The sequence below is a fragment of the Zootoca vivipara genome, chromosome 14 (genome assembly GCF_963506605.1).
Source record: "Zootoca vivipara chromosome 14, rZooViv1.1, whole genome shotgun sequence".
Lineage (NCBI taxonomy): Eukaryota > Metazoa > Chordata > Lepidosauria > Squamata > Lacertidae > Zootoca > Zootoca vivipara.
Genome location: NC_083289.1, coordinates 31,311,669 through 31,338,317, shown reverse-complemented (window position 1 = coordinate 31,338,317; position 26,649 = coordinate 31,311,669). Strand labels below are relative to the sequence as shown.

General features: G+C 46.2%; 2 protein-coding genes across 3 annotated transcripts; one reads left to right on the top strand and one right to left on the bottom strand.

The window, feature by feature from the left end:
* Nucleotides 1-454: 454 nt before the first annotated feature.
* Nucleotides 455-2,926, bottom strand: FAHD1 (fumarylacetoacetate hydrolase domain containing 1). Its single transcript, XM_035132334.2, has 2 exons — nucleotides 2,732-2,926; nucleotides 455-1,580 (listed from the first exon to the last, which is right to left on the bottom strand). The coding sequence occupies exon 2, from the start codon at nucleotides 1,473-1,475 to the stop codon at nucleotides 804-806; it is 672 nt and encodes a 223-aa protein (XP_034988225.1). The 5' UTR covers nucleotides 1,476-1,580; nucleotides 2,732-2,926; the 3' UTR covers nucleotides 455-803.
* Nucleotides 2,927-2,941: 15 nt separating this feature from the next.
* Nucleotides 2,942-26,238, top strand: LOC118093306 (hydroxyacylglutathione hydrolase, mitochondrial). 2 transcript variants are annotated; one of them, XM_035132330.2, is made up of 9 exons: nucleotides 2,942-3,090; nucleotides 10,988-11,169; nucleotides 12,906-12,970; nucleotides 14,804-14,921; nucleotides 16,876-16,984; nucleotides 18,864-18,967; nucleotides 20,501-20,602; nucleotides 22,175-22,254; nucleotides 23,781-26,238. In XM_035132330.2, exons 1-9 carry the CDS (start codon nucleotides 3,018-3,020, stop codon nucleotides 23,878-23,880), a joined length of 933 nt encoding a protein of 310 aa, XP_034988221.1. In that variant the 5' UTR covers nucleotides 2,942-3,017; the 3' UTR covers nucleotides 23,881-26,238. The 2 variants fall into 2 exon arrangements, with proteins under 2 accessions (XP_034988221.1, XP_060138942.1); XM_060282959.1 differs by lacking the exon at nucleotides 2,942-3,090 and adding an exon at nucleotides 10,338-10,478.
* The last annotated feature ends 411 nt before the right edge of the window (nucleotides 26,239-26,649 follow it).

The following is a 26,649-nucleotide window of genomic DNA, read 5'->3' as shown; positions in this document are numbered from 1 at the left end:
CTTCATTACAAAATATATTCTAAATTTCACCATACAGTATTTCCATTTTGTATGTGTATATTTTAATATAATTTTCCCTGTTGAACTCTATATAGGAAGTCTAGTCTGGCAGAAAAGAATAATTCTTACATTCTTTGGCTGTGCTTTTCATAAAGGCCACATTTAGTTTATAAGAAAGGCCACACAATCATTTATGATGACAAGTATAAGCCAGTGAGTATAAGCTTGCATGTCCCCCCCTCTTCCTATGGCACATCCATCAATAATTTGGAAGCTTCCACTTTCAAACCATAGTTTAGTGTGTTGTCTGAACCACATGTTTATGTTAACTATTGTTTGTTTTAAAAATATCAACTTCATAACCTATGGTTTGGAGTTTGCTTTTTTCAACAAACCATAGTTAAGATTAACCACAGTTTTGGGGGGTCTGGATGACAGCAAGCTGCAGTTAATCTAAACTGAAAGTGAACTACTTGTTGCTGCACCAGACCCAAAGAGGAGAGCAAAGAGTGTACAAGCCTGAGGCTTGTTGTGACTTGTCCTTCTTATGCTAGGGCTTAGTGTGATGCCTGAACACTGTGAATATATTAAGTGCCCAACAAGATGGGCTCTCAGCCCTTCTCCCACTCTGTCTGTCAATGTGGAAGAAACTAGAACCTGAATGAGGGGAAAGCCAATTTTACTTGGTTGCTATATAAGGAGAATCTAAGCTCCCAACCTCTCTCCCACAGGAAAGGAATCGTGTAGTTTTCCTTTGCTCTACAGTTTGAATCTGCTCTTAAGGTAAAAGGAAACATCCCCTATCAAGGCCGGCATTTCTGCTGAGCTACTTGAAACCGCATGCTCAGCACCCCCTGGATCCCAGCTTCTATTTCATCATTCTCTTGCAGAGCAGAAACCCCTTTTGGGCTTCCTGTTAGGATGACATCCCCTTCTTCCAGCGTGACAATTCCACTGATGTAGCTGATGATGTAGGGGATAGAGAAGATCATTTCTGATGTATCTCCTTCTTGCCGCATCTCCCCATTTACCTTTAGCCAGATCTTCAACTGGTGTGGATCTGGGACTTTCTCTTTGGGCACAAAGTCACTGACTGGACAGGAGGTATTGAACCCTTTGGCCAATGTCCAAGGAAGCCCTTTCTTCTTGCATTCTTCTTGGGTATCCCTGGCTGTCATGTCCAAGCAGAGGGCATAGCCTCCCACATGTTCCATTGCTGTTTTCTGGGAAACTGCCTGGGCTCTCTTCCCGATCACCACCCCAAGTTCCACTTCATGGTGCAGCTTATTACAGTAGTAGGGCTGGATGATGGGAGAGCCTTCCCTGACATAGGCGGAGGATGGCTTGAGAAAAAAGAGTGGCTCAGTTGGGAGGGTGTTCTTCAACTCTTTGGCATGCTCTGCATAATTCCTCCCCACACAGATTATGTTCTTGCCCCACTCCCAGAACCTGGCCAAAGGCTTTGAAGAAGTCATTTCCCCCTCTCAACAATTATACTTCTGCAGGACAATGAGCTCTGAGTAGGGCAGTTAGAACTTTGTTGCAATTTCTTCACTTCGATCTGGCTGCTTGCTTCTCACCTTGGGGAGAAAAAACAGATCTGTGGGTAACATTTATACATTCCCTTCCCATTCAGCTTCTTTTGCTACCAGAAATTCTAAATACAGCTATCAAACCCATTCTTTGTACTTTCACAGTGCATTAGCCTCATTCACACATAATACTAAGCCAAACTATAGTTTAGCATGAATGAGCACGGATGCAGTCCACAGTGAAAATCCTGGCCACTTAGCTACTCCCCCAACATACTACCTAAGACATAGTATGGCTTAGCATGACATCCGAACCCAGGCTTGTGGTGTTTCCCTCAAACAATGCATGACCAATTAGCAAAAAACACATTAGTTACAGTTCATGGTTTGCTTGAAGCGAGACAAATCATCCCAAGTTCAAACATTACACAAAGTCATGGCACAACAGGAACAGGAGGAGCAAGGCAGGCACGATTTTCTCACTGCACCAGCGCACTTGCTCATTCACATCATAGCTTAGCAAACCAGACTGTAATAATCACTAGTAGATTGTAAGTGCAGGAACATGGGTGAAAGCTTGGGCCTCTCTGTTTTCTGGCAGCTCAGAGGCCTGTCACCTGGCATCAGTTTGTCAGTTACAGATCCTAAACATGGCAAGTAGTCAGAACTAGAACATCTCCAAATATAATAGCATGAGCGTAGCCATTATTTTTGTTAGGGGGGCAGGCCTTTTTTGGGCGTGCAGGACCACAGTTTGCTATGTATTTTAATTGATTTTTATTTATTGGGGGGCAGCTGCTCCTCCCTGTCCCCACTTCACCACGCCCATGTATGTCAAAATAAGAAATAAAAATTCTGTCCCTCGAGTCCCCCTGCCTACACAAATAGCAGCTGGCTAAGATTCTGTGCATTCTGCCCCTTCTCAAATGCACTTCCTAATTATTTTAAATGTTCCAGGTTGACTCCAGACCCTGAAATATCCTGGATGTTTGGGCAAGCCTTGTTTCATCACCTAAGAGATCTACTTCCCTAAACAGGGGCACTCTGAGTGTGCTCAAAGACTCGTTATTTCTGTTGTTACTGTATACCCTAGCAAGGCCTAGCTGAGCCGTTTACCCTTTGCCGCCTCCGCCGTCAGAAACGTCTGCAAGGGCGGTCTTATTTTCTAAGCAAGATTCGCCCGCTGCAATCCTGCTTACCTTTCACAGTCACACATCCCCACCAGGGTGGGCTGCATCCCTAAAGGAAAAGAGCCGCCACTCCACTGCACCCGTCTCGCCTTCTTTTTTGCAAGGACGCCAGCCTGTCCTCCAAACGTATAAAAGCCCCGCCTGGCTCAGAGTCCGAGGAAGCGATTGGTTGGCTGATGCGGGTCAGGGGCCAAAGGGAAAGGGGCTGGAAGGCATCTGCACCAAACAGATCGTCCGGCCAGTGCTTGTGTAAGGGGGCGCGGAGAGTGCCTGGTTGCAGCCTCCGCCTTGGACCATGGTCTGCGGGGGCGGAGGGAGGATCGGCGCCTCTGCCGCAGCCGCTGTGTTGTTCTTGGGGCTCCGATCGGGTAAGTGGAGCCGTAGCAGAAGGAAGCATTGCAGGATTTGGAGCGCCGTTATCTTGTTAAAAGTTATTATTGAAAAAGCGCCTTTTTCGGTGAGAATCCTCTTGCAGCTGCTCTTGGACGGACGTGTCCTTTGGAGGGGGAATCTTGCGCTCTGCGGACACCCCTAGCTCGCCAAGCCGCTCGTTTTCCTTGCGGTCGCCCGCAGAGCACGAATTGCAAACCGCATGAAATCTCTTGCATGACATTCGGCTTTTAAATGCTGAGTTAAAAAATAAGTTAGTCTTCACTGTAAGGCAGGAGACCTTCAAACCTCTTCAGAACCCCCCCCCCCGCCTTCCTATACCCAGTCTGGAATATAGACACACTTTCTCGGGACATATTTACAGTGCGCGCATACTGGTATCTATTTATAGCTATTCCTTTTCGCTGGGAATTGTCTTCTTCTGGGTGCGGAGGCTGCAGATTTCTAAGTGAGAATCTGTGCGACCTGGATGAAGCAGATCCCCCCCCCCCGTTGGAGGGTATCTATAACACTTCGACGAATATAGAACGTGTATAGCATACAGCAGACACCCCCAAACTTGGCCCTCCAGATGTTTTGGAACTACAATTCCCATCATCCCTGACCACAGGGCCGAGTTTGGGGATGCCTGGTTTACAGTGACACACGCGCTTTCTCTCTCGTTTCTTCCGCCTTCTCTTTCATTTTATTATACGTAGCAAAAGTGGTGTCGCTGGTGCAATGACCTTTGAGTGAGACTTACCCACGAGTTGCTAAATGTGTTGGCGGTGGGGGGCGGTCAGCAGCTGAAGGCCCCTGAGGCCATATTCCACTCCAAACTCGCGAGGGCTTCAATAAAGCCTCAATAAACAAAGGGTGGAAGCGAGTTGTTGACCAGGAATTAGCGCAGCCTTAGTTCTCAACCAGGTGTCCTCCAGTTGTTTTGGACTACAACTCCCATCAGCCCCATACGGCAAGCAAAGCACGTAGGATACCATGGCTGATAGGAACACAGCCATGCTTGGCTTGGGCTGATGGGAGTTGTAGTGTAAAACAGCTGAGGGGCAGCAGATTTGGGTTATACTGCAACAAGGCATCGCCAAGCCTGAGTGAAAATGAGCTGCAATGAAATTGGGTGGGCTTTCCTGTCTTGCCACTCAAAAAGTCTGAAATCGTGTTTTGACATTAAACAAAACTTAGTCTAGTGTCTCTTGATTGTATGGGCCTGCATGACATCTCATCAAGCCATCATCTGTGAAGTATTAAATGCCATTTCACATTATCTCTCAAATGCTATGATCACATGCCAGTTATCAAATATTCCTGGCCTCTACATACTATTGCATGCTTGCAATTGGACAGTGTCTATTGCATGTTAGCTTCTAAATGTTAAGTACCTTAGAGGTACTTAATATCTGGATAATATTCAACAGCAAATTTCATAAAAGAGTATTTTGAAAAGGAAACTAATTTCAGTTCTACTTCTGGAAGATATCTCTGGAAGATATTAAATATGGAGGAGAAGAGCAAAGTAGGTTTAAGGAGACAAGTGGATGCTTACAAAGTGCTTTGTAGAATAATGGAGCTATTTCTCAGGGTGGGGGCACATGCCTATATCCTGAAGGAAGGAATCATTTATCATCTTACAGTTTGATAAACAAAATCTGCTGTCCATTGTAAGATGGAAAGGTACCTCTAATATTTTCCTTTTTATTGAATTTGGGAATGTGGAGCTCACCGTGTGCTCTGTTCTTCTTTGGCAATCACTCGTAGCTGACTAAGATTGTCTTCCATGAATATGGTCTTAACAGTGTGTCCATAAGTGACTGTGGAGGCCAATTCTGGATCCACATGTCCTTTCCACAGTATGAACTTAGGTTTCCTGGTGGGAGTTGATCACAGTGAGGATTTTCCAAACATGCCTTTCTCTTAGCTCCTTTCTCCCTTTCGTCCTGAGTTTGTGCTTCTTCAAAGTCTATGATGTCTTTGGTAGAGGCTATTATCCAATTGGAGTGCTTACAGGCCAGTGTTTCAGGTGTGCTCTGTTAGTGTAACACTGACCAAATAATCATAGCTACCAAGTCTTCCACTGAAAAATGCGGGATCAGCAGCGGCGCGGCACCAGAAGTCGCTTCTACGCATGTCTGGACATGTGTAGAAGCAACTTCCGGTGCTGGCGCTGCCCGATTTCCAGTGCCCAGACATGGGCAGAGCGGCACCGGAAGTCGCTTCTACACATGTCCAGACATGTGTAGAAGCAACTTCCGGGGCCGCTCTGCCCGATTTCCGGTGCCCAGGCATGGGCAGAGCAGCAGCCGAAATGGAACCTCCCTGGCAGGTAGGAAATCTGGGGGGTTTCCAGGATTTTTTTCTGTTCGGGATAACAGCGGGAAACGGATTAAAATCCGGGGGTTTCCCGTGAAAAATGGGAGATTTGGCAGCTATGCACATAATACATGATACAACAAGGAGTCATGTGAACTTCCAGTAGCAAAATTGTGCCAGAGAAGAGGCAGACTTGGTTAAAATGAGGCAAAGTCTCTGTGTTCAAAAAGTCTTTTAAAAATATATTTATTTATTATTCATTAAATATTTTTTTAAATCCACTTGATTGTAAAAAGAACCCTTCAAAGTAATTTACAAAAAAATAAAACAAGAAATTTATCAACATGAAAAATTAACAATAACCATTTGAAACTCCCAAAAAGTTAAAATACAGATAAAAACTTGCATCAGCTTTCTAAACATCTGGGTAAGCATGTCTAAACAATAATTTTGGCAGGGGCCAAAAATAATACATTGAAGGTGCCAGCCTGATATCTTTAGGCAGGGAGGTCCAAAGTGTAGGTGCTGCCACACTAAAAAATCAAGTTCCCATGAATATTGAGTTCAAATGATGTTCATGTTAGTTTCAGCTTAACATCATCAAGCTGCTTGTGGTAGTTTTCCCTTTGAGACTGAAAAATACCACAATCCTGTAGTCTGGGATTAGGAAACTATAAGGGAAGGATCAGTTTCTTTTCCACCAGTTTGGGTACAAGTCGGTGGGGTTTTTTGAGGTGGTGATGGCGATGGCTGACAGGGTCAATCCAACTTGAAATGTGGATTGAACTTCCCCAGCCAATTTGTGGAGTTGTTCACAGAAGCAGCCAAAGCTATGAGCTATCTGACTTACATCAGACTTAATTGATGCATTTGATACTCTATCAATATCCCAATGCAGGCATCCCCAAACTGCGGCCCTCCAGATGTTTTGGCCTACAACTCCCATGATCCCTAGCTAACAGGACCAGTGGTCAGGGATGATGGGGATTGTAGTCCAAAACATCTGGAGGGCCGAAGTTTGGGGGTGCCTGTCCTAACTGCTGGCAGGGTATTACGATTAAAGCATCTAAAATAAGTTACAGGTAAAAAACATTTTTATAGCAGTTAAAAACATTCTTCCAACTGGTGATCTCAAGGTTGCTGGAAACTGCATTCTCAAGCTGCCAAATTCCCGGGTAAACGGGAATGTTTTCAAATCCCTCCTGAAAGTTAGTAATGATGGAGATGGGCACACCTTACTAGGAAGGGCATTCCACAACCAGGGAACCACCGCTAAAAAGGCTCTAGTGGCGATGACACCACCAAATTATTATAATTAATAAAGTAGTGGTGGTAGTAGTAGTATAGTATCAGAATTAGATTAGTACCCCACCCACCTGACTGGGTTGCCCCCATTATTTAGATGAGGCTGCTTCCCTTTTAACCCCAGTGTATTTCCAGTCAGTGCATTCCCAGTGCTAAAAGGATGTGCAAGGTGAATAGGGAAACACTGAGTTGCTATTAAGCTCCCTTCAACCTGCCACTGTAAAAAAAAAGGAACCTTGGCTTTAAAAATCCTAGCTCATTTAGCACTCCTGGTTATCCACCGCCCCGCCCCCATTGCTTTGTTTTTAAATAATCACTTCCGTTCATAGCTGCCAAGTTTTCCCTTTTCTCGCGAGGAAGCCTATTCAGCATAAGGGAATTTCCCTTAAAAAAAGGGAGAACTTGGCAGCTATGCTTCCGTTTCTTTTGTCCATATCGTCTTTCACTTTCACATTTGCTGGCCAGGCCCCATGAGTTTCTGCTCTTGTTTGCCAACCGTGTGATTGACCATCTCCCTGAGACTTTCATAAAGGCTTAACCACTCCACTCAGCTTCTCTAGAACAGATAACTAGGAGTGTGGGAGATACCCCAGGGAAATAGCTCCCACCCACCCACCCACACCCTACCCCTTGGTACATCTTTGTGGTAAGCCAGACTTGCTGACAACACAAACAGTGATAATCGCTGACAGCAGTTTTGGATGGGTGGAGCTCAGTCTAGCTGAGCCATCTGCACAGCTGGATTGTGGAGATTGTAGGTGTTGAAACAGCCGTCCTAGTGTCTTCTAGACTGAGCTTGTCTAGCTCTGTGATGGCTTGAAAACTCAGAGTCCTGCAGGTCATAGGAAGAAAGGAAGGATCCTTCATCATTACACTATACGCTGCTTGTGTGCACCTTTAAGGCAAGCTTGTAAATAATCCTTGTTCTATGGGAGCCTGTGGTAGAATTGTCTCCAAGTAATATAACTGTGTTATAGGAGCTGTAATTTTAAGGACCTGTGCTCGAGCTTGCTCTTTTCATCCTTCCTCCTCTTCTCTTCTTCCTTGTGTGTCATATCTTTTCATATTCTCAGTCTGATATCAGCGACCGTTGTAGTACTGATTTTTCTATGCTGGTTTGGGAGCCGGTTTTGGGGCTCAAAAGGGCAGGGTGTAAAAATGCCTTACATAATTAAAATAAATAAACTGCCAGGCAGGGGAAAACCTGCAATCTGGGTCACTGGTGACTGATGGAGTCCTGTAAAGATTTGTGTGGACCAGTAACTCTTGCTAACTTAAATGCTGCTTAAGTGAGGTTTGAGGCACCCATCTAGACTCAGGGAAATGTGTGGCAGAATCAGGAAACGTGCATTTATCTGGAGATCTGTGGCTCAGTAGGTAAGTCACTTGCTTTGCATGCAGAAGGTCCCAGGATCAATCCCTGGCAATTCCAAGTGAGGTTTGGAAAGACCCCTTGTCTGAATCCCATGAAGAACCACTTATAGTTAGTGTAAATCAGGGATAGACAGACGCCAGTGTTGTTACTGGGTCCCCCCCCCCCAAATAGGGTTGCCAGACTCAATAGAGGACAGGACTTCTGTGCCTTTAATTGCCCTGCTCTCTTTTGAGTCTGGAAACTTTAAAGTGAAACCAGCAGAATTTCCAAGCAAAGGGTCTGCTGGTTTCTCTTTAAGGTTTCCAGACTCAAAAGAGAGCGGGGTAATCAAAGGCACAGAAGTCCTGTCCTCTATTGAGTCTGGCAACCCAACCCCCAAAGCCAAATGGAAATAATGCTGTTGTACAGGGTTATTGTAAGGATATTAATAATGTGCGTGTAGCCATTTGAAAAGCTTCTCTGTTTGTATCTGTTTAATTTAATTACTTTTTTCCATTGGGCAAGGCAGTTTCTCTCGTGAATTAAAAAAAATACAACCGGAGAAGCAGGTCTCTTTGTGGGGAGACAAACGGGTTCTTCCGCTTACTGAGAGGCACTGCTGTACACTTTTGAAGGGACTTGGAGATGACTCAGCATAGCATGTAACTGGACCTCTTTGGAAAATGAGGTCACCTCATTTCTTTATTTTTAAAGAAATAAAGCCTCTTGGTGGCTGCTCAAATGCAGGTTGCATTTTTGTGGAGAAATGATATCGTCCATTAAGTTTGAAGCATTAGTACAGGGGTCCCCAGACTTTCTGCGCGGCGGGCCGGTGCCCGCCGCGCCGACCGCGCGGTGGGCCGGGGGGAAGGGGAGTGCGCGCGCAGCGGGCCGGAGGGCGGGGGAGTGCGCGCCCGTGCGCATGCGCACACGCACACGGGCGGGAAAAAATCGCCAAAAATCGCTTGTGCGCATGCGTATGGGCCTCCCCCGACCCGGAAGTGCACCAGAAATGACCTCTTCCGGGTCGGGAGAGGCCCATACGCATGCGCACAAAGGATTTTCGGCGATTTTTTGCCGATTTTTTAGATCGTCGCTGCGCCGCGCGCCGTGAGAGCGGGCGGCGGCAGCGGGCGGCGGGAGTCGTCGCGGGCCGGATTGGAAGGCCGATTGGGCCGCATCCGGCCCGGGGGCCGTAGTTTGGGGACCCCTGCATTAGTATGACAGAATGTAGGAAATGGCCTTAGCTGACAGGTTCAAGCAGGTTCAACCCTTGGTCCCATAGGCTCATCCCCAGTGCCCCCTACCCTATAAAAAGCGTTGTTCAAAATAGCCATTTGTACAGTTCACTAAGGAAGACAGTGAAGGTAAAAGGACCCCTGACCATTAGGTCCAGTCTCAGACGACTCCAGGGTTGCGGCGCTCATCTTGCTTTACTGGCCAAGGGAGTCGGCGTACAGCTTCCGGGTCATGTGGCCAGCATGACAAAGCCACTTCTGGTGAACCAGAGCAGCACACGGAAACGGCGTTTACCTTCCCGCTGTAGTGGTACCTATTTATCTACTTGCACTTTGACGTGCTTTCGAACTGCTAGGTTGGTAAGAGCTGGGACCAGGCAACGGGAGCTCACCCCGTCATGGGGATTCGAACTGCCGACCTTCTGATCGGCAAGCCCTAGGCTCTGTGGTTTAACCCACAGCTCCACCTGCATCCCAACAACACAATAAAATATGAAACAGTAACAGTTAACTGCCAATTTTTTTCAAAAAATACATATTGTATATGCAAAAATAAATATATGCTCTGACCTAATCTTGTAACTAAAAAAATAATATTCAGTAAAGAATATTTACTAATGAAAGTGTAAGGCTGAAGGAAGTTTATAGCATAAATTATTTATATTTAGCCACTTGCCACACATGTATAGACTTTCACCTACCACAGAGGTGTGGTAACTAAATTATAACGAAATCAATAGGTGTTACCAATAATTGGCTACCTTGTGACTTGTGAATCTCAGAATTGTAAATACAAACAATTGTGACCAAAGGAAATAGCTTTGAAAGCGGTAAGAGCAGTAAAACTTCTAATATGAAGCGAGGAAGGTGTTTCATTCTGGGCTCCAGCCTGGTCAGTTGTAAATACCATACTTTTCCATGAATAAGACTATGTTTTTTTCTTTCAAAATCATTTTTAAAAGTGTGGGGCGTCTTATACATGGGTAGCGCATAGGGTGGACATTTGTTTGGTTCTGCTGTGGCTGTCGGCGGGTATTGTTCATGTTATTTGTTGGCGCATCAGTGGATGTTGTTGATTGGCTGACGCTCTGGCAGTTGGGTGGGTTGATTTGCAACTTCTGCCGGCGATGGGACAGACGGAAGGCAGATCTTGCGACGTGTGCGGGTGAGCGATTTTTGGCAATCCCCCCTAAAAAAAGCTCAACAACTCTGGGCAATCCCCTGCAAAAGAAAAGCTCAACAACTCCCCCTGTTTTCTTAAATTTGAGACCCCATAAATAGGGGTAGAATTATACATGGAGGCGTCCTATAGACTGAAAAGTACAGTAAGTGATCAAGGCTCTTGGAGGGACCCCCTGCTGCCTCCTTGTCTCTTAGCACCACCCGAGGTAATCCCACCCCCAAGACCAGATGGACCAATGGCCAGACTTGGTGCAAAGCAGCTTCTTAAGGCCCTTGCTGCCTCTCTGTTGACCGTTTAACTGTCACCCTCCCCAAAATTCTCTCCCCCACTAGCTAAACTGCTCCTTCATTGGTGCATCGGAATATTTCACCAGTCTCTGCCCAGAGCATCATGGGGGCCACATACCCTCACACCCCCCCATACACACTGGCCTTCACTGCTAGACCCGCTGCCTCTGCTAAAAATTTGTCCTTCTTCTTAATCTCCTGAAGGTTTGCCGCAATTTCGCACCCACTTCCTCCACACCGAGTTTGAAAGCAGAGCATCCAAGGTTATCTCACAAGCCAGCATGAAGGTGGAGCTGCTCCCGGCCCTCACAGACAATTACATGTACCTGCTCATCGACGAGGACACCAAGGAGGCTGCCATAGTTGACCCTGTGCAGCCCCAGAAGGTACCTCTGCTCTTTCTGGGTTTAGAAGCTTTGGAGAACACAGTTTAGTCGATCAGATCCACACTTGCGGAGTTGATCAGTGTACACAGTGCTGACCTAGATGGATCCAACTCTGTATGAAGTAGCTACCTATGTTCCTAAAGGGAAGGGCTGTAGCTCATTGCTTAAGAACATCTGCTTTGTATGCAGAAGGTCCTTGTTATCTCCAGGGAAGGTTAGGAATGTCCCCTGGCAGAAACCCTGGAAAGCTGCTGCCAGTCAGTGTGGGGGTCTAGGTGGGGCTCCCTTCGTGCTTGATCTGGAAGCTGCAGTTATTGCAGAATACTGCAGCACGATTGCTGGCAGGAGTGAGGCCTTGTCAGCATATAACACCTGTGCTCAGAGATCTGCACTGGTTGCCGATTTGCTACCGAGAAAAGTTCAAGGTTTTTCTATTAGTCTATGAAGCCCTTAATAACTTGGGACCAGTTTAGCTATGAGATCACTTTATCCAATATGTGCCCACTTGACCACTACAGATGGCAGAATTGGCACTCTTGCAAGGACCACATAATAACTGTTTCACATTTGTAAGAACTCAGTTGTTTAGTGTGGCAGCACCTATACTTTGGAACTCCCTGTCTATTGATAACAAGCAGGCTCCATCACTGTATTCTTTTTAGCACCTGCTGAACACATTATTGTTTAAACAAGCCTACCCATATAGGGACGCATTAACTACAGACTCAAAAGAAGGAAATGTATTTACTTTTCTCCAATCTGTATAAGGAAACTGCTGATGTTCGTAGTATTTCCTTTTACTGTACAGGGACTCCTTATGTCCAAATAGGCATCTAAATGAGATTGACCATAATAAGCCATGGTTTAGAAGATAGGCTACATTCGCACCATCCATTTAAAGCACCAAGATACCACTTTCAACAGTCATTTGAAATAATTGTGGGAATTGTCATTTGCTAAGGGTTCTGATAGGGACCCAGGTGGCGCTGTGGTTAAACCACTGAGCCTAGGGCTTGCTGATCAGAAGGTTGGCGGTTCGAATCCCTGTGACGGGGTGAGCTCCCGTTGCTTGGTCCCAGCTCCTGCCAACCTAGCAGTTCGAAAGCACGTCAAAATGCAAGTAGATAAATAGGAACCGCTACAGCGGGAAGGTAAACGGTGTTTCCATGTGCTGCTCTGGTTTGCCAGAAGCGGCTTTGTCATGCTGGCCACATGACCTGGAAGCTATATGCCGGCTCCCTCGGCCAATAATGCAAGATGAGCGCGCAACCCCAGAGTCGGTCACGACTGGACCTAATGGTCAGGGGTCCCTTTACCTTTAAGGGTTCTGATAGGATTCTCCTCTCCCCCTCCCACAGCTGCAATTCCCATATTTCCCTGGGAAGAGGGGTTGATCGTTCAACCACTCTGTGAACTGTAGCTCTTTGAAGGGAGTTCCTAGCAATTCTTGGCACCCTTAATAAACTACAGCTCCCAGGATTATTTGGGGGAAGACATGACTGTAAACAACAGTGCTTTTAATGGATGGTGTGAATGTAGCCATAGAAAGTGTCGTGAAATCTTCAGGCCATTCAGCAAGGGATGGGGATGGGGGCATTTGTCCTTCCAGCCTTGCAGTCCATGTCTCTTAGCCTCCTTAAGGACTCACAGAATCCAATTAAGCCACAAAGCTGGTTGTGACTCAAATAGATTTTGTGAAAAGGTAAATATCTTTCCTCTTCCACCTGTGTCTGTAGGTTGTGGATGCAGTCAGGAAACATGGAGTGAAACTGACCACTGTCCTTACTACGCATCACCACTGGTAACCCTTTTGTGTTATATGATTTAAATAAAGGAAATGTCTTGTGCTTCGGTGATGTATGTGCTGTTCAGCTTCGTGCTGTGGGAGGCTGCCATGGTATACTTTAGTGGTTCCCAAACCTTTTCGGGCCACGGCCCCGTTGGTTCCAGAAACACATCCCCAGTGCTCCCTACGCTATAAAAAAATATTATTCAGAATAGCGGTTTGTACTACAGACTAAAGAAGATGGTAACACAATGAAATTCAAAATAGTATCCATTAACTACACATTCAGTCAGAATCTAGTTAGAACTATTTAGTTTAATGAATTCAACAAAATCCTGCAACCCAATTGCCTCTCAACACGCCCTTACACACACACGCACACACAGTAATCTCACTGCCCACTCCAAATTTCAACCAGTTTCTTTTCATTTCCAGTCAAGACACTTTTTAATTTCTCCCCCCCCCCATTTTTTTTAAACAACAACATTGACAAGTCAGTACTTCCCATGGCATTTCAACCAGCTTCAGTTTTGTTTGGAAATCAAATTTAAGGTCTATGATGGGGCATCATTTAATTTTAACACCACATTGGCCTTAATAATTGTATTTTGAAGTCAAGAAGGACTTCCTCCTCTCAATTGAATTGCCTTGACGAATCTCCCTTTATCTCTTCCCCTTAGCCTCTCTTCTTTGTGTGCCTCACAACTTTCTCTTGTGTGAAACAGGATGAGCTCCTTGCTGTAAAATCACTGTGGTGCTCGCTATCCAGGCCAGGCCAAGGCATTTTGCTGCCTGAGGTGAAACAGCAACACCCAACAACCTGCTTCCAAGAAGGTGTAGAATACCTCAAGTCTGACCAAGGCCACATTTATAACGTACAGTGGTGCCTCGACTTACGAATTTAATCCGTTCCGAAGGCACCTTCGTAGGTCGAAAAATCCGTAAGTCGAAAAGCGCCATTGGAAACGCGATTTCCCATAGGAATGCATTGGAAACGGAAAAATTCGTAAGTCGAAGCAACCCCATCTAAAAATTCGCAAGTCAAAAAAAACCCTATCTAAAACCGCTGCGGTTTCCGTTCAGGTGTCAAGAAATTCGTAAGCATGCGGCCATTTGCCCCATTCGTAAGTCGAAAAATTCGGTTGTCGAGTCGTTTGTAAGTCGAGGTACCGCTGTACATTTAAAGCGCTTATGATGCCACTTTGAACAGTCATGGCTCCCCCCAAAGAATTCTGGGAGTGGTAGTTTGCTAAGGGAAATTGTTAAGCCACTCTGGAAATGGTAGCCCGGTGAGGGGAATAGGGGCCCCCTAACAACTGTCAGCACCCTTAAAAATTCATTGGGCAAAGCCATGGCTTTTAAAAGTGGTGTCATGTTCCTTGAAATGTACAGAGTGAATGCGGCCCTAGTTATTTTGTCCAGAAAATTCCACAAGCACCTTTACCTGGGAATAAAAAATACAGTGATTGTTGTCTAACTAAGTTCTACTAAGAACAGACCCATTGCAATTAATGGACCTATATTGGGTATGTTGATTAATTTCAACCTAATGATAAATTAAAAAGTAAGAATTTCATGATACCTCAAATTGAAGGCCTCACAGCCCAGTGGTGGAGCCAGCCCCTACACACATTACAGTGTGCAGGCCCTTGGACCATTGCCCCACCCCAGACCACCCTTGGACTACAGGATGAGGCCATTAGTTCCATTTTTAAAAAAAGAAAAAAGAAAATGACCAATGTCTTAACTTTAAAGAAAAACAGGATTCAGGCCGTTTGCTTGATGCGCGTTGTAAGAGACTGCCTCTTGTGTGTTTTGCTCCAAAGTCTGACCATTTTGACCTTCTAGGGACCACGCTGGTGGCAATGAGAAACTTGTAAAGATGGAGCCGGGGTTACAAGTGTACGGGGGAGATAGCAGGGTTGGAGCCTTGACCCAGAAAGTCTCTCATCTTATGTCATTTCAGGTAAAAAGAACGGGGGAAATACGTTTGCCCAAAACACCCTCTGAAATCATGTGTTCCGTTTGAGCACGGAGGCACACGAAGGCCCTGGAGCATGGCAATTGCGCTCTTGTCACCGTTTCCTCCCCACACAAATGTCCTTTGCACATGGCAGCTCTCTGCTTGTGGAGAATGGGCTGAAATTCCTGCCTCTTTTTTTTGGTCTTTTTCGCTTAAGCACAGGAACACATAATGCACAGTTGCGGTGCTGGCTCAGAATGGCCCTTTTTGCCTGCCACAAGCATGGAACTATCACGAGGAAGGAGAGGTTTTGGGGGGGGGGGAAGCTTCCTCCTTGAGCAGGGTGACTCCCCGGCCGTTTTCCCTTTTTGAAGACGAGGGGCAAACACCCTGTGACACCAGGTGCCTCCCATGGGAGTTGTGTGATGCACCAGAAGTGCCACAGAGTTTCCACCCCTCCGATTTTGGCCCTGTTTTGCCCATAAAACAAGCAGATGTGCGCAGTGCAAATGAGAAGACACACAGTTTGTTGCCACATCAGCCTCTTGACAAAGACTTCGTGTCCACAAAGGCCTTCTCTAAACGCTAGTGTCACAGCAATCAAGCACAGCACAGCCTCCCAGCAGCTTTTTGCCCAGGAGGTGTTTTCAAGCAGTGGTTGACTGTTTAGGGCACCTGAGAGAAGCAATGAGCAGGTCCTGCACATTCCTGTCCTTCTTAAGAGGCTGCCATGTCAACTTCATCACAGGGGCGGCTAACCCATGGTCTTCCAGAGGTTGCTGGACTCTTCATCGTCCTGGACCATTGGCCATGCTAGCTAGGGCTGGTTAGAGCTGGAGTCCAACAACAGTATCTAGAGGGCCACAGGTTAGCCTCCCGTGCTTTACAGGGTAGGTAGAGTGATATCTTGAACTAGATCTACTTTTGCAATGATGTAGGTCAGGGATGGGAAATCTGCTGCCCTCCAGTCCTTGCTGGACTCCCAACGCCCATCACTTTCAGCCATGTGGGCTGCTGGTAGTGGGGGTCCAATGTCATGTTCCCCAGCCCAGATGCAGGCTTTGTCTTTATCATAGACCTCTCCAGTGGGGGAAATGGATGCATCTCACCGGCTCCAAATACTGGTTATACTTGTGCAAGCGTTTTTGGTAGCTGGGGGGCTTAGGGTTGTATCTGATGCTAGTCCTGCTCTGAGTAGACCCATTGAAGTTAATGTACATGAATAACATAGCTCCCTTAATCTCAATGGGTCTAGTCTGAGTAAAACTCAGCTAAAGACAATCCTGAAGATCAAACTAGATGTGATGTTAACCAGCTGATTGATCCTTGCCTACTTGCTTTCTTTTTAAAATTTACTAAGTAGCTGTGGAAGGAGGTGGATCGAAACAGCAGTGGAAGCCCAAGGGCAAGACCCTCCTCCACTGAACTGTTGTCTGGATTTACGCAAACCTTTGCAGAGGACCACTTGTGTGATTAATGTCACATCTAATGCAGCCTTTAATGGGTGATCTCATAGCCCGCCCACACAGGCGTTCATTGCCCCCTGTGGACAAAGCAAGCCTGATTTCCCCAGTCGCTGCACGTAGTGAGTTGCTGAAAATGTCAGACCCTGCTGGAATGACCAAGGCCGCACAGCTGTCACGGGTGCTTCTTTCAGCTGAGAATTAGTCAAGCTTCCCATCTTGCCTGACAAAGAGTTCTCTGCAACCAAGACGTGTGCGCACATCATGGCTACTCAAAACACACTATACTAGACCATAGCCATTGGCTTGCATCAGTTTTTAGGGTTCCTTTCCTCCTCATCCCCACCCCTCTGCTTCTCTTCACCCCTGTGGGTGTTACCAATCTGAGATTCGCCATGTTGGTGCGGAGCGGTCGTGCCCTTGGAGGGCAATTGTGGTTTATCTGCCCCGTTGCTTTTCCCCTCAGTGACTTGAGCTTTCCCACCTTTTCTTAGGTTGGATCTCTTAACGTGAAATGCCTGTCGACTCCCTGCCACACCTCTGGGCACATTTGCTATTTTGTGACCAAGCCAAACAGCTCTGAGCCGCCTGCTGTGTTCACAGGTGAGGGTTTGGGGGCACTTCTTTTGCCTTGGCCTCAGCAGCTTGAGCAACACGGGGGGGGGGTGCAACCTAACCCCCCCCCAAGAGAGTGCAGGGATTGCCTTTGTTAAAATATTACTAAAATGATATTGTAGCATTGGAAAATATTCAGATAAGTGCAGTCTAAATGATCAAGGGGATCATGTCATGTTCCTCCGCACTCACCTTTTCCTGATTATGTATGGCATAGAAGAAATTGATAGAGAAAACCTTTCCCATTTCTATAATAATTATTATTATTATTTCTTTATACCCCGCCCATCTGGCTAGGTTTCCCCAGCCTCTCTGGGTGGCTTCCAACAAAACATTAAAATACAATAATCTATTAAACATTAAAAGCTTCCCTAAACATGGCTGTCTTAAGATGTCTCCTGAATGTCTGGTGGTAGTTTTTCTTTTTTACATCTGGTGGGAGGGCGCTCCACAGGGCGGGTGCCACCACCGAGAAGGTCCTCTGCCTGGTTCCCTGTAACTTGGCTTCTCTCAGCGAGGGAACCGCCAGAAGGCCCTCGGCACTGGACCTCAGTGTCCGGGCAGAATGATGGGGGTGAAGACACTCCTTCATGATACTTGAATTTGTGGACTTGTGATGAATCTGAATGTTGGAAGATTCAGGAGAAATGAAAGAAAGTCCTTCACACAGCACAGTTAAGCTATGGAACGTGCTCCCACGGGAGGCAGTAGTGGCAGCCAACTTGGATGGCTTGGAAAGAGGATTGGGCAAATTCATGAAGGATGAAGCTATTAATGGCTCCTTGCCACAATGGCTGTGCTGTGCCTCCATGCCTGCAGGCAGTATGTCCCTGAATACCAGCTGCTGTGAATTGCAGGTGGACAGAGTACTATTGGACTTGAGTCCTGCTTGCAGGTTCCCCACAAGCATCTGGCTCAATGGGCCGCTGTTCTAATCGAGATGACTCTACCAATGCTCTTATGTAAAGATGCTCTCTCTGCCCTCCTGATGTCTTAATCTAGCTTCACCCAATGTGGTTGTCTGGTTGGGTGTTGGCCACCCCACTGCCTTCATCTGGGTGTAACCAAACACGTCCAGCTGGTTAGGTGTTGGTCAAAGCATGTGATCTGCCACTTTGCTTCCTGAATCCAAGAATTGCCTTCTGCATCTTGACACATTTTCTCACTTCTTAGCCCTTTTTCCAGTGTGAAAGTGTCACCCTGAACGGATCCGTGTCTCTCCCGATCTTCTAAATTTGGGTGCTCCATAGTGAGCGTTCCTTCATTTTGTTACCCCCACCCCACCTTCAGAGTTTTGCATTCAGATTAAGATCCCATTCTCCAGAAAGGTTGGTCTCATGGGTCCTCATATTTTGGGGCACATTTGGAAATCTAAGAAACTTACAGAGGCACCGTAAAAAAAATCCATTTTATTTTAATCTAGTAATATGCCATGAAAACTAAGGAGGAAATGGAACAGGAAGGCATAGCTGTCAACTTTTCCCTTTTCTCGTGAGGAATCCTATTCGGAATAAGGGAATTTCCCTTTAAAAAAGGAAAAAGTTGACAGCTATGCAGGGAGGGGATGAATGGTTGCAGGATGGAAGAATGGAGAGCAACCTCAGGAAGCAATGGAGGGCCACAATCAATAGCATTTAGAGGCTGCACAGAGTTCTGGGTCTGCTGGTCACTCAGCTGTGGCTCAAGTCATTATGCTGATTCTTTGTCACCCACTGCAAGCTTCTAGTCCCTAGTGTTGAAGTTTCTCACCTCTGCCTCAGCAGAATCTCCTTCCTTTTCCATCATGGTGCTCCCAGTTCCTGGTTCTCTAGTGAGATCATTAAAGTGTGTTCATTCTTCTCTCTCTCTCTCTCCCTCCCTTCTCTAGGTGACACGCTGTTTGTTGCAGGCTGTGGGAAGTTCTTTGAAGGAACCCCGGAGGAAATGTACAGAGCCCTTATTGAGATCTTGGGGCGACTCCCTCCAGAAACGGTACTACACAAAGGCTCCCTGTTTGGGTCTGGGGTGTTCGTTCCGTACTAAAGACAATTAACTTTGATAACTGTGTTCGCTCTTGGAGGACTCTTGCCAACCAGGCCAACCTACATCTCCCAAAACTTTTTGAGGGAAGCAACAACAGTTAAGCCAGGGGTGGCTAACCCCCCATTTGGTGGTCTGACCTACCTGGCAACCAACACATTTTCCTATTCCCCACCAAAAAAATATCCCACAGATTCTGGTGGTGTTGGCAAAAAGAAGGCACGCAGCTGAGGTTGGGAGCCCAGCACCCTGATGGGGAATACAAATGGTCATCAGATTGATGATTTGATGCACAGGGACAGAGGTGGTACCCCGGTTTATCAGCTGATCTGTGCAGGTCAGCTGGTGTGTGTGTGTGAAAGAGATTGTGCAAGAGAGTGTGTGGGGTGACCACACCCACCACTGGCATGTGCCACCCCACCCCAAGGGTTAGCCACCATGAATGCAGCCCTGAGGCCAAAAAAGGGGTTAGTTACGTCCAAATGAAACAGATATAAAAAACAGAGCATCTGGTAGCCCCATCCGGCTCTTGCATTGTCAAACCAGAAAGCAAAATAACCGTTTCGCAGGGAACAGTTAAAAGACAGGCCTGGCCCTCATGTCAGGCAAAGCAATGGAAAAGTATGAATTGTCTCCCCATTGGGGCACTGGGCTAGCCAGAGAGGTTTTAATCCCTCTGCCCACCTCAGAGCCATCAGGTATATATTGTTGTGAGATGGGGGAAGAGTGGGCTGCATGCCGAGACCCTTCTAATTCCTGGAATAGCCAGGCTAGCTTCCTGGTGAGCTGATAGCCTAGGTTACAGACCATCAAGGGAACAAAGGAAGTGGCTTGGCACCAGAGTAAAAATGGGTGGGCCTCCCTCCATCAACTGGCTGGCAAAGGGGTAGAGTTGAGAGTAAAGTTATGTGAGCATCAAGCTGGAAGCAAAGCAGCAAGGCGCCTGACCAGGATCATATACTGACTGCTTCTTCCTTAACTGTCCTTCAGCATGACAGTCTGCTGAAAACCTCAGAATTGGGCACAAAAAGCAGCTGTCTTGCAACTTAGGGGTGCCTTACACTGAGACAGCTGTCTTGCAACTTAGGGGTGCCTTACACTGAGACAGAACCTTTGGTCCATAGAGCTCAGTATGGTTGACACTGACTGGCAGCAGCCCTCCAGGATTTCAGGCAGGGGACATTCCCAACCCTACCTGGAGATGTCGGGGTTTGAGCCTGAGACCTCCTGCATGCAAAGCTCTACCCCTGAGCGATGTTCCTTTCCCTAAAAATACAGAAAAGTTCTAGTCCCCATGGCTCTGAACAAATGGCTGGTTTAAATAGGAAGCTGCCTTCTGCTGAGTCCTTATACTCTCCCATTCCTATTGAGGATTGAACTGGGGACCTTCTGCCTGCAGAGCAGATGCTCTATCACTGAGCTACTGCCCTTCCTCGAGGCCTTCAGTGACTTTTAACTCCCTTCCTCTTCTTCCTTCCTTTCTAGAAAGTCTACTGTGGTCACGAATACACCGTCAACAACTTAAAGTTTGCCCGGCATGTTGAGCCCAACAACAGCGCGATCCAGCGAAAACTCTCATGGGCAAAGGCAAGACAGGCTTCTCATTCCTGGAGAGGAGAGCAGTCAGTGGGCAGCCTCTGTTCCCTTCCGCACCCCATGCCATTGGGGCAGGCAGTGCCAGTTTGATTCCTTAACTCCAGCAGTGCTAGTCCAGGCCTGTAGCCAAAATGGGCAGGGGTGGGTTTTGCGGGGGTTGGGAGGGTGAGGGCTAATGACCCATTAAAGGTGGGTGGGCTTGGCAGGTAACTGAACATTGAGCAAACAGTGAAAGTTCTAATGTCAACAGAGCCTTCTTCAAACTTTGCTGTCATTGGCTAGGTCTCTGGAAGATGGGAGCTGTTTTTCCATTCCTTTCACCTCCCTTAGAAATAGGGTCAGGGGCTTGATGCTAATTTTCACCAGCTGCCTTGTACCCAACCTCGCTCAGGAATCCCAAGAAACCAAAAGATCATTTTGATGAAATCACTTGTTAAAGACAACACTTTTGAAAAATGCATTTCACCATCTTGATTCAAAATAGCATCCAGTTGTATCCAAATGTAGACAGAAACCTGCACATTGATCTCAGGAATCGTAATCAAAAACTTAGATAAAAACTAGTTTTAAAAGGTTCGAGTCTGTCATCTTGGTTCAAAATGACATTCGGTTGTATCCAAACTTGGAGGAATATTGAAAGGTGGTAGATGCTCCTTCACTGGAAGTTTTTTAAAAAGAGCTTAGTTAGCCATCTGTCAAGGATTCTTTAGCTGTGATTCCTGTTTTGCAGAGCGTTAACAATTCTATGATTCTATGAACACCTGCTCTTTGATCTCGGGCACAATCATGCAACATTTGGTTGGATATCTTAAATATCCAAATGCATAGTGAACAGACAGAGGAGTTCCCAAAATTTCTAGTAGATGAAAACTGAATGTTCAGTATCAGTGGATGAAGGCATATCCCAAAGCACTTTCGGAAGTCTCATTGCGGTGGGGTTGGACTCGATAAACCTTTGGATCCCTTCCAACTCGTGAGATCAGGGCAGCAAGGTCTGGGAGGGAGTAACGATCACAAATGGATTCCATGGCCTTAGACCAGCTGCTGCTGCCGGTAAGGGCTGTGAAGGCTTGTTTAGCTAGTAGGGAGTTTTGAATTTCTGCAAGGGATTTATAGTAGATAATTATCCTGGCATGGGCTTTTGCTACTATAGATGGTAGTCCCAATTCTAGTCTCAAATTGGGCGGCCATGGTCCCATTAGGGAGGCCCAATATCTTTCTTGCCAGGAGATTTTGCAGTCTCTGGTCGCTGGTTTCACGTGACGTAGCTATCTACATTCTACAGGCCCTTAAACTCAGGGCCGCTTTCTTGGCTAACTTGCCCAGCCCCAGTCCTATGTAAATTCCTGTTAAAGTTTTAGCCAACACTCCTTGCTTTCGCCTTTACCTAATCAGTCGCATTCACCTGGATTTTATATTTAATGTTCTAATTGTATTTGTTATATTTTATTGCTGTGCGACAGTTGCTTGCTTGTTTGTACATGTGCTATGGCCATATGGCTAATGCAATAAACTACTTTGCTTTGCTTTGCCTTCCAACTCTACAATTTATGATTCCCCTAGGCAAAATACGATAGTGGGGAGCCAACCATCCCGTCGACCATTGGTGAAGAATTCACCTACAACCCCTTCATGAGAGTCAGGTAATTTGTGTTTGAAGATGACACTTTGGGAAGGAGAAGGTGTGGGGAGGGTATCCTGCATTCTGAGGACCTGCGGCTGTGGGTCCATGGCTTGAGTGGAATTGGTTTTGTGAGATGGGAGTGGTCAGTCTCTCTGAAAGCAAGAATCTTAATTTGCTGATGTCCTGCATCTAAGAACTATATTTGTCTATTTTTTAAAACTATACATTATTTTAAGCAGGCACAGCTCTGGGATTATCATTACTTTGATCATTTAAGAAGCACAGAAGGGCAAGAAGCTCCTCCAGCTGTTGCAGAGGGTCTGTATGGGAGCATGTGGCCCTTGGGTGGTTAGCCAAAGGTCAATGCGGCCCCCAGGCCAAAAGAAAAGCTTGCCATACATACATGGGTTGAGTTGCTTCTTATGAGCCAGCTAAACAGGCAGTTTTTCACAGCCTGGTGGTAGCTGAGTCCATAAAGTCAGATTGAGTGTCCTGGACCTTCCACCTTCCTTCATTGTGTTTGTTGTCTGGTTGTGGCTTACAAAGTGTTGTGTATATGCAACACTGGGTGTGTCCATAATCACATGCAACAGTCTCTAGGTACTATTACCTAGTACGGCCTCGGTTCAGTATACCTGAAGGAGTGTCTCCACCCCCATCGTTCTGCCTGGACACTGAGGTTCAGTTCCGAGGGCCTTCTGGCAGTTCCCTCGCTGAGAAAAGGAAACCAGGCAGAGGACCTTCTCAGTAGTGGCACCCGCCCTGTGGAACACCCTCTCACCAGATGTCAAAGAAAACAACAACTACCAGACTTTTAGAAGACATCTGATGGCAGTCCTGTTTAGGGAAGCTTTTAATGTCTAATAGATTATTGTATTTTAATATCCTTCTGGAAGCCATCCAGAGTGGCTGGGGAAACCCAGCCAGATGGGCGGGGTATAAATAAAAAAATATATTATTATTATTATTATTATTATTATTATTATTACTACTACTACTATTAGTTTTCTAAAACTATATGGATACTCGGAGTAAAACCATTGAAATTAATGGACATGGCTAACTTAGGTCCATTTCTTTCAGTGGAAGAACTTTCTGAGTAGAACTTAGCTGGGTAATACCCATTGTATTTTTTACTCCCAGGTAGAGGTGCTTGTGGAATTCTCTGAACAAAATAACTTGGACCATATCCACACCATACATTTAAAGGGCCACTTTAAACAGTCATGGCTTCCCCTAAAGAATCCTGGGAGCAGGTGTTTGTTGAGCAGCATGGCTTGTCTGTCAGCCAGCACTCCTCTCCTCCAACTGAGCTGTGATTGGATTGGAAACTTGTTAGGAAACTCCTCACAGAGCTGCAGTTCCCAGCACCCTGAACAAACTACCATTCCCAGGATTCCTTAGGGGAAGCCATGACTGCTTAAAGTGGCATCACATTTCTTTAAATGAATGGAGCAGGTGGTGCCATAGATTTTCCATTTTCAACAAACCAAATAGCCTGTTGTCTCCTGCCACCTACATGCGCCATTTTCCTTCTTTTGGCAGGGAGCCGACAGTGCAGCAACATGCCAGGGAAGGAGACCCCATCCGGACAATGGGTGCCATCCGAAAAGAGAAGGACAACTTCAAAGTGCCAAAAGAGTGAAATCCCAGCCGCTTCCCTGCTTCCCACCCCCCCTTTCCCCCCTAAAGTTGATTTAGTTAAGGAAAATGAAATTTCTCATTGCTCTGTTGTGTTACAAATAATTCATGTCTAGGGATCTTTTTTGTTTTTGTCTTAAAAGGAGGTGTAAACAAAGCACTTTGCTCTTATAGGATATGTCCTATAAGCTATTTAAAAGATGTTTAAATTTTATTTTTTCTTGTATTCCTGGATTTGAACCACTGTGTAAAAGTAAGTTCGTTTTTATTTTTTTATTTTTTGAGGGGTGCATGGGACTTGGGGGAGGAGCGACCTGGTTGTTTCATAGGTTGTCAGGACAAAATTCAGATCAACTTTTTGCCCTTGCTTGTTTTGACTTCAGGGGAAATGTTTGCACCCTCTGCCTCAGATTGAAAAGTGGATCTGTGCTAATTGATTTTTTAAAAATCTTCTCCATGCATCAGTTGCTTGAAAACCCATTTTGGGAAAAATCCCCCTGGCTTTGTGAGGCTTGGAATGAACCTTCTTGATTTCAGTCACATTCACACCATCCATTTAAAGTGCCCTTATCCCTCATGGCTTCCCTCAAAGACTCCTAGGAACTGTAGTTGGTTAAGGCTGCCCAGGGTTATTAGGAGACCCCTCACAGCATCCTTAACTAACAAGAGTTCTCAAGATTATTTGGGGGAAGCCATGGCTGTTAAAGTGGAAAAGGTATGGTTTAAAAAGGTGGTGTGGATCCCCACATTGGCAGCATATTTCCCTTCCCCCATCATCCTGAGTTGTTGGCCCTGCTTGGAGTCCAGTAACATCTGGAGGGCCACCGGTTCCCCATCCTAAGCCATGTCAGCATGGGAACGAACAGCTTAGGGCACAACCGAAAATCTGGGCGGGGGAGAGGAATGTCGTGCTGGCTGCAGTTTTGTGGACTCTTCCATCTTGCAATGCCGCAGTTCTGCCACTTGGGGCCGAGGAGAGGGAGAAGGGATGCTGGATGAGCACGCTTGAGTATCCAGGGAGAAACCCCTGTGCGGACATGCCTCTAGCTAGCCAGCTGAGAGTACAGCAAGATTGTGCCCCTGCTTTTGAAACAGCCATAGTACATGCACATTGTCCATGCTGAAGATTAGCTGTGTGCTGAGTCACCAATGCAGACAGCGCAGCAGCAAAACATCGGCATGGCGCACAGCGGAAAATTGCCGTTGGGGCAAACAACTAATCTAAACACATCCGTTTGGCTGCATTGTTCTTTTGGATCCGGCATCCCTATCCAACTCTAATGAAAAGCAGGATCAACAGATTATGGAATCGAGAGAAGGTCTGACCACCCCACTCTCCCCCATCTCCCTTTTCTAAAAGAAAGCTGTGTTTTTTGACACTGGTATCATTTTCTTTTGAGTGTGTCTACACTGCACTTTAAACAGAAGTCCCTGGACCTTTTTAATGGGTGTGGCTCCCAACCAAGGAACTGTGGGAACTGGAAGTTAGTTTGAGGAAGCGGAGGACACTTCTACACAGTGTACTGCAGCTCCCAGAGTTCTTTGCAGGAGGAACCAGTGAGAGTTAAAATGCCTTTGACAGCACTGTATACCTTTTTACAGCTCACATTGGGGCCAAGAAACCCCTCCAGATGGACAACCCACTTGCCAGCCCCACTCAAAGCGCACCCTGTGTTCCTTGTTGATTCAGCTGACTCGTGTACATACCTACATATGTGTATATACAGAAAACTAATATATTGCTATAAAAGAGAGTTAAGAAGATCAAAGAAGTGTCACCAGTAACAAAGGCCAACTCATTTTAAAGCTGTTGCAGCTTCCGAGACCCCTCCCAGAACCCACGGAATTGGGGTCTCGTGAAGGCAGTGCAGTATTGAGATTCCAAGAAGCGAGGAATGTTGTAAAAAAAGTTGAAAAGAGAGTGTACCCCCCCCACCTGGAACTATGGAACTGGGGATAATTTAGAGGTGAAGGGGGTCTTGCCTGCCCCTTTCTAAAAGCCACTGTATAGTGGCTTCCCAATCTGGCGCCCTCCATGTTTTTGACTACAACTCCCATTGTGGTCCCAGGTGACAACTGATGGGAGTTGTGGTTCAAAACATCTGGAAGGCACCAAGCAGTCTGCTTTAGCTACTGCTGCGACTGTGTGCACCCACCAGCCATGAGTGGCTGATTGGGGCTGCCACAGCAAGAGAAACTACATAGCCATGTTGCTCTTCTTTGCCCAGGAAGCATTAAAAGAATGCTGCCATCTAGTGGTGTGGAGGTATGCAGCTGCCTCAGGTGTAAATTGTGTGGGAGCCTTTTATTTCAAATGTTGACAATGGTGTCCTGCTCTGCCAATAAACATCTCTTGCACTAAGCTGTGGTTCTGCCTCTAATTCTTGGAGCCGAGACGTTCGCCACCAGCAAAGACAGGCTGATTGCAAGTGTCGGGAAGCAAACACAATTTCCCCCTCTATCATAACACTAGAACTTGTGGACATCAAATGAAACAATGAAAGAAGTTCAGTGCCCTGAACCTTTCAGGACTGGATCTGGATGAGTGTTAATTTATCCCTGTGATTTTTGTTTTAAATGAGAAATTCCATGAGGGCCTAATCACGAAGTTTCTGCTTCCAATTTAACTGCACCCTTAAACTGCTTCTTCACAGTCTATCTCAATAGTTCCAAATTTTTTCAGGCCATCTCCACCGTTGGTCCCATAAGGTCAACTCCAATGCCCCCTTACCCTATAAAAAGTGTTACTCAGACTAGCAGCTTGCATGACCCA